Genomic DNA, 7,533 nt, shown 5'->3' with positions numbered 1-7,533 from the left:
TCACACGTCCATCCTGAACGGGGGCACGGAAAGCAAACGAGCAGGGCCCGCTCTGCGATAGCCCCGCAGGGCAGGGAGGGCTGGGCAGAGCTCCGACCGACGGCCGATGCGTCGAACGAGCCCTCAGCAGCCTTGGCCTGTCTGTCTCTGCAGGTCAGCATAGCTTTAATCAGCTTTCTGGAGACCATGCTGCTCATCTATCTCAGCTACAAGGTAAGTGCCCCGGGGCGGGCGGTGGGCAGTGATGTGCAGCCTGGGTCCGACCCCCCCGGCGTGAATTCATTTCTCCTTCTTTGAGCTGTCGGAAGCCTGAAGCACCCCGAGAGGACGTTTGTCTTGGTGATGTCTCAGCTGGCTGCGGCTGTTTTCCCTTCTCATTCTCCCTCAGGCTGCTGGAGAAGTGTTGTGCAGAGCAGAGAGGGGGGATCTCTTCTTTTTCCGCTTTCCTTTAAATTCAGACCTGTTTTACAAAGGCTCACTGGTTTTGTGGGGGGCCAGATTGACGCACGCCAAGTTCCCGAAGGCTGAGGACCTGGAGCTGAGCTCGGCAGCGTGACTCCTGCTGCCTCCGGAGGTAGCAGGCACGGCTCCAGGGCAGACGGGGAGAGGCACAAGCTGACTCCTTTGGACAAAAGCCCCTTAAAATGGCCAAGAAAAGTGACCTTAACAAATGGCATCGTCTTGGGGTCCCTGGGCCAGCTGGTAGAAGAGACTCAGACCCTGTGTCACCCGCCTGGTTTGAGTGCCAGCGTCTGTATCGGTCACTCTCACTCTCTGCCCTTACCTGAAGCCTTGTTGTCCCCTGGCAGCAGCGGTGAGGGACAGAGGGATGTCCTGGCTGCGGGAACGACCGAACGGTTTGGGAAGGTCTTAGTGCCTCCGGCGTGTCTGCCACCAGCCCCGCATCTCCCTCCTGCGGGCAAACCGGCACGTCTCTGGCTGTGCTGCTGGACTGCCCCCATCTAGCAGGGTCTGCGGCAGAGTGGGAGCTTTTTAATTGTCGTTTGGCAGATTTTTAAGCTTATTTAATTATTATTTGTTTTTAATTCCTCAGGGAAACATCTGGGAACAGATTTTTCGCATTTCGTTCATCCTTGAGATGATCAACACGGTGCCATTTATTATCACGGTGAGTGTTTCCCAGTGACATTTTAAAGCAACTGTAAGTTTAAGAAGCGCTGTAGTTTTGGTGGTGAAATACAGAAAAATGGATGTCTGGCCAAGCAGTAATTATAGCTTGCACAAAATTTTTGCTTCAATATTTTTCAATATAATAACTTTCTCTGGAGCGTTACCCCCAAAACCATCCTCCCTTTCCGGCTGCTCCGCTGCAGCGAGGGGAGCGAGGTAGCGTTCGGTGGCAGCCTCTGCAGAGGCCAGGGCTTAGTTTGGAGATGGTCCCCTTCCCGACAGGGCTTGAATTGGCTGCTTGTCACTTTTTCTGGTAGAGAACAGGAGTTTTTCTGCGAGTAACTCTTGCTTTCATAGATATTCTGGCCTCCTTTGCGGAATTTGTTCATTCCTGTGTTTCTGAACTGCTGGCTTGCCAAGTACGCCCTGGAGAACATGATTGTGAGTGACCGGACACATCCCACCCCTTTCACCCCATGTCCCTCTGCCCTGGGGATGCTGAGGACGGCGGGGCCGGGAGGGGGGCCCTCGCCTGCCGCCGGCTCTCGGGCAGGTTGTCGGTGCTCAGTGCGTGCAGCCGCACCGGTGGGGCTTTGCCAGGTGGGGATGCTGGGCTGGGACCTGCCGTGGAGCAGGAGCCCTTTGGGGTCTGAGCCGCATTGACGCTGTCGGCTGCATATTGACAGGGACGGCCTCCGGCTCTCCCCGGGATATGGCATCACAGCGGGACGAGATGTTCCAGCCTGTCCCACGTACCCACTCAAGCTGTCTCTCCCGACAGCAGAGCCCAGACCTGCTCGCAGAAACGCACAACCCTTTTTAAGGGCCAAATCCTGGGCTGACCCTCGTCTGGGGGGGCATTGCTGGAGCCAGCAAGGCAGCAGTTGGTACCTGGAGGGGTATTCTGCCCTCAGCCTCTCTGAGCCGGTGAGAGCCCTCTCCTCTCTTCCCAGAACGACCTGCACCGAGCCATACAAAGGACCCAGTCCGCGATGTTCAACCAGGTGCTCATTCTGATCTGCACCCTCCTCTGTCTCGTCTTCACCGGGTGAGTGTTGCCCTTCATTTCACTAAACCACCTTCTTCACCCAGGGAAAACAGCTTTGCACCTGCCAGGGGTGACTGGGAACTTCCTAGGAAGTTCTAGGAAGAACTTCTTCACTGTTAGAGTCGTTAGGCATTGGAACGGGCTCCCCAGGGAGGTGGTGGAGTCACCATCCCTCGAGGTGTTCAAAAAACGTTTAGATGTGGCGCTTCAAGACATGGTTTAGTGGGTTTAGCGGGCATGGTGGCATCAGGTATACGGTTGGACTTGATGATCTTTGAGGTCTCTTCCAACCATAATGATTCTGTGATTCTATGACTGGCAGAGCCGGGCTCTTGCAGGGCTTACGGGAGAGGGAGGTGGGGTGGGACCCTCCCAGCTGTGGTGGGGTGCCATTGCCAGGACACAACGTGGTGATCTGGGAAGCTGGAGGACGTTCTGCCTTTAGGCAGTGTGCTCTAGCCTGATTTTTCAGCCTGAGAGATGTGTGCGCACTGAGGAAAGCATAACTGTTCAGGGCTGCGGGTTGGGTTGACCTCCCAAGTCTCTGGCGTCCTTCCTTCGCTAATGGGACAAGTCCCGGTTCCTGTGCCTGGGTTTTGGAACTCGGGGAGCCACGGTGAGGATTGTGCCGCAGGCTTCCCCTCCTGTCCATGGGCTTTGCCTTGGGCACAGCCACGTCTGCCTGGAGCTTTGGGAGGACGCCCCACAGCATCAGCCGCCGGCGCCGGGCTCCTCCTGGCCTTGCTTCATTTCCCAGCACGCTGAACACTGGGAAGATCAATTCCTATTTTAGAAACTGAATATCCTCCTCAGTTACGTGATTTTAACAGAAACTTCTTAACGGGTTTGTGTGAGGATGAGGTCGTTGTCGGTGGGAGATGGGCGATGCGGACACGGGAGAGTCAGAGCAGGGCTGTGAGTGCTGCAGGGTCGAGGGCAGGGACATGGGGACACGGGGGACACGAGCTCGGACGTGTGTGACGGCTCCTTCACCAGGACCCACCGCACTCCCTGACTCCAACCACACTCTTCCTCCCCACCAAGTTACCATGGCTGCCGAGCTCGTTTGTGTAATGGGCCACTGGGGCTCCTGCTAATTAACCTGGCCCTTCACCCCACGCGTTGCCGACAACAAGGGCATCTCTTTGTAAAGGAGCCCGTTCTCATCGCTGGGTACTTAGCTTTGAATTAGGCTTCTTGAATCTTCCTCTGGCTCCCTCGGTTTGGATTTGAAGCGTATAATGCCATTAAGTTGCAGAACAGACAGGAAATGAAGCTTTTAGGCTCACGCGTCTTTGGCAATAAAGACGATCCTCTGATGCGAACGGCTAATGCAATTCTGGAGCTCATCAGTGCTCCCTGCCCATGGCACCTCCTGCCCGCTGGGGCCGTGGACGTGTTTCTTGGTGGCTGTGGCAGGGCTACAATTCCGGTCCAGGACGACTTAGGTGACACTTGTGTTTAGCGAGGTGACTTTGAAACTGCAGGTTTGCGGAGTTATGCTGCAAGGCTTTACAAGGGCAGTGGCACAGGGCCGGGAGCGGGGACAGGATCTGCCTGCCGGAGCACACCCCCCGGTAACGGGGAGCCCTTCCCACGGGCTGAGTCCCTCCAGAGCCTTACTGACAGCTGCTTGCTTCCACGTGTTGGTTTTTTGCCATGCAAGGGCAGCTGCCTCGCAGGGTGATGTTCCACAAGCTGTCCGTGGCATGGTCTTATCGTGACCCATCACCCATGGGTGGACTGGACTTCCCCATGTTGCTTTGATGAGCAACCACATCAAACTGACTCTGTCAGCTGGAAGCGCCGTTAGCTGAATCATTTCTGTCGGTGACATAAATCCACTGCTGATGCCGACAGTGTGTTACAGACAGATTTCCTCCATGGACGTGGGTGTAAGTCACCTTCTAGGGTTCCCCACTGACTTCAGCGGCAGGCACTACGGGCACTGCCTGTCTCCCGGCCAGGGAAGCACTCCCTGAGGTGTGTGCTTTCTCCCTTCAGGACCTGTGGCATCCAGCATTTAGAAAGAGCAGGTGAGAAGCTCTCCCTCTTCAAGTCCTTCTATTTCTGCATTGTCACCTTTTCCACTGTGGGCTACGGAGACGTGACACCAAAGATCTGGCCTTCCCAGCTCCTCGTCGTGATAATGATTTGTGTCGCCCTGGTCGTGCTGCCGCTCCAGGTTAGACCTGCACGACCGAGGATGGAGAGGGCTGCAGAGCCTGCGCCTGGGCAGCCCTGTCGACAGGGACATCAACTCTCTGCCTTTGTTTGCAGTTCGAGGAGCTCGTCTACCTGTGGATGGAGCGGCAGAAGTCGGGAGGCAATTACAGCCGTCACCGTGCCCAGACGGAGAAACACGTCGTCCTTTGTGTCAGCTCCCTCAAGATCGATCTCCTCATGGACTTCCTCAACGAGTTTTACGCCCACCCGCGCCTGCAGGTGAGGACCAGGCATGTTCTCGTGTGCTTGGTCAAGACTTGCCCTTGCTGGGCACGGCCGGGTCGCCGCTGGTGGCGAGTGCCCTGCCCAGCTACAGGGGATGTGGCAAAGAATAAGGTAAAAACCATCCAGGCCAGCAGTGGGAAGCGCGTGCTGCACTGGCCGGGGCGAGGGGACAAGAGGTGCCCTAGGGCCACCTCCCTTGGCCATCTCAGTGGTGGGGCTCTCTGCCTGATCCACCCTGGTTTCTGTCCGGGCATGTCCGGGCACTGTGTGAGCACATGGAGAGGGACCAGAGGGACATTTCTAAACGTAAGGGTGTCTTTACTGAATGAAGAATCTCGGACAGAAACAGAACATGTAGTTGCTAAACCTCGGTGGGATTTACCCAGCTTTTAGGGGAGTATCCCACATAATAAGTGATCATCTTGCAAATGACTGTGCCTTTCCTGCTCCCCAGGATGAGAGCATCACAGACGTGTTTCAGATTTGCATTTCATTCCAACGCTCACGTACGCTTCGTTACCATCTCCCAACCTTGATTCCATACATTCAAGCTTTTAAAATTCTGCTCACTGCGGTAACGGCTGTGGGCGTGCAGCTCTTTCCCAGTTCCATAGTCAGGTGTGCCTGCCTTGGCTTTATGACACAGAACGGGCTGGAGAAGATGCTGATGTGTTTCCCAAGACCCTTGCAGGACCCTAGAGCAGGGGCAGGGGGTGTCCCACACCAGGAGCAAATATCAGAAGCCCCAGAGGAGCCGTTTGCTCAGGCAGCAAACCCCGGTGTCTCAGCTCACTGCGGCAGGCGCGTGCGGGACCCTCAGCCTGCGGACCCACCTGAGCCTCTCTCTTTCAGGATTACTACGTGGTGATACTTTGCCCAACAGAGATGGATATCCAGGTGCGGCGGGTCCTGCAGATCCCTCTGTGGTCGCAGCGAGTGATCTACCTGCAGGGCTCTGCGCTGAAGGACCAGGACCTCATGAGAGCCAAGTGAGCAGAGGGACATGCTGCACATCCACGGCGAGCCCCGTCCTGCCGCGCTGCTGAGCTGCCCGCAGGCCTTGGAGCCGCAGAGAGGGGTCCCCAGTAATGTCAGCACAGATGCATGACGATGGGCGTCCCTGCATGCCTTCGCTGGGGTCTTGGAGGGGGCTGGCAGCACCCGGGCTGGTACAGGCAGATGCCCAGCTTTGCTGGCCTGAACAATTCATGGAGTCGCTGCTCTCTGTCTGCAGGATGGACAATGGAGAAGCCTGCTTCATTCTCAGCAGCCGAAACGAGGTGGACCGCACCGCGGCGGTAAGCCAGGCCTGGGGGATGGCACGGTCGGAGATTGTTCATTTCTCAGGCCAGAAGGGACCCCGGTGATTGCTGCACCTTCCCTCTGCATGGCACAGGAGTGCGCCGGGAGGCAGCCAGGGCGAGAGTGTGGGGTTCAAGTGCTGACTCTGTCCCCTGGGCACCCACACAGGCTGAGCATCCCTGGGCAGCTCACCCCAAAACCTCCTCCTCTAATGCAATCTTACCCCAGCCTGGGCAGGGACTTTGCTAGGAAGATCTTAGTTTTAGAGCCATGGGAGAGAGAGGAGGGGGAGGCAGTGACAGCTCTGGCCGCCGACCGTTGCCAGGGATGCTGCCCGTGCTGTGGCGGTGGCTCCTGCCCGCCCGTGCCATCCTGAGCCCTTGCAGCCCCACTGGAAGGACTTTTCCGCAGGCGGTAATGTGCGGAGCAGGGGGTGCCGCGTTCCCTCCCTGCTGCCGAGGTGCTGCCTGGCCCTTCCCTCCTTTGGCACTTGGCCCTCCTGCTTGTCATGAAGGTGCCGAAGGGTCCCCGTGGGCAGGCGGTGACCACAGAGAAACACAGAGGTGGCATGGGGATGGCACAGGGACACGCGGCAGCACGCTGCTGGCTGAGCCCCGGCAGGCTCACCTTCCCTCTGCTGTCCCGGTTTCCCATCGGTGCTGGGTTTTGGGGAGCAGGGGAGGGACGTTATCCCCCGTTGGCAGTGGGTGTTGGAGGAGCCCTCACCGTACATCTCCGCGGTGGCTGGATGCTTTGCAGTTCATCCCGGGTGTAGAAGGGTTGGGGAAAATAAGCCATCAGAGAAGTAGCTCTTGCTCTTCTCCTCGGCTAGGACCACCAGACCATCCTGAGAGCCTGGGCTGTGAAAGATTTTGCTCCAAACTGTCCTCTCTACGTTCAGATCCTAAAGCCTGAAAACAAGTTTCATGTCAAGTTTGCCGGTGAGTCAGAGGGAGCGGCCAGCACAGCTCAGTTCACTGGTCTGGACTGTCCTACCTGCCAGCACAGATGTTTCCAGTGGTGTTTCCATCTCAGAGGAGTCCATGACCTGGTGCTGAGACTCCTCCCGATTGCTGGAAGATACATTAGGGCCGTCAGCTCCTTTATCATGATGCCTGTGGCAACGCGCCTGGGGCTGGGGGAGAACTGACTCTGGGCTGCCCCGGGGTGGGCTGCATGTGGGCACACCAGTCCCATGTGTACCTGGATGTGCATCCCCACGGACACGGTGGCAGTGACCTCGGTGCGCTGGTGTCCCCCTGGCTGGTTTCCAGCCCTCATCCCTGTTTTCCTGCCTGCATTAATCCCTTTTGTGGTGTTCCCCGTGGGTTGTTGATCATCTGAAAGCCCTCCCGGACTGGCAGGAGGATGAAGCACCCAGCCCCCAAACACCATCCCAAAATTACCACATCCCTGGGCACTGCCAGCCGAGGAACCCATCTGTCCCCCTCCTCACCGTGACGGTCCCCTCTGCCTTTCAGATCACGTTGTCTGCGAAGAGGAGTGCAAATACGCGATGCTGGCACTGAACTGTGTCTGCCCGGCCACCTCCACCCTCATCACGCTGCTGGTGCACACCTCCCGCGGCCAGTGAGTGCTGC

General features: G+C 57.4%; 1 protein-coding gene across 1 annotated transcript in view; it reads left to right on the top strand.

The window, feature by feature from the left end:
• Positions 1-7,522, top strand: part of LOC104162611 (potassium channel subfamily T member 1-like) — a gene marked incomplete at its 3' end in the record, with an annotated part of 8,098 nt that extends 576 nt beyond the window's left edge. The window contains exons 3-12 of the mRNA XM_009701379.1: positions 154-213; positions 1,055-1,129; positions 1,489-1,572; positions 2,085-2,179; positions 4,184-4,364; positions 4,460-4,624; positions 5,483-5,619; positions 5,865-5,928; positions 6,765-6,873; positions 7,414-7,522. Of these exons, the coding sequence (XP_009699681.1) occupies positions 154-213; positions 1,055-1,129; positions 1,489-1,572; positions 2,085-2,179; positions 4,184-4,364; positions 4,460-4,624; positions 5,483-5,619; positions 5,865-5,928; positions 6,765-6,873; positions 7,414-7,522 (1,079 nt within the window). The remainder of the gene's footprint in view (positions 1-153; positions 214-1,054; positions 1,130-1,488; positions 1,573-2,084; positions 2,180-4,183; positions 4,365-4,459; positions 4,625-5,482; positions 5,620-5,864; positions 5,929-6,764; positions 6,874-7,413) is intronic.
• Between the last annotated feature and the right edge of the window lie 11 nt (positions 7,523-7,533).

Source organism: Cariama cristata, unplaced genomic scaffold (assembly GCF_000690535.1).
Source record: "Cariama cristata isolate BGI_N322 unplaced genomic scaffold, ASM69053v1 scaffold33365, whole genome shotgun sequence".
Lineage (NCBI taxonomy): Eukaryota > Metazoa > Chordata > Aves > Cariamiformes > Cariamidae > Cariama > Cariama cristata.
Note: the sequence above shows the minus strand (reverse complement) of the source record. Positions and strands in the feature narration are given on the sequence as shown.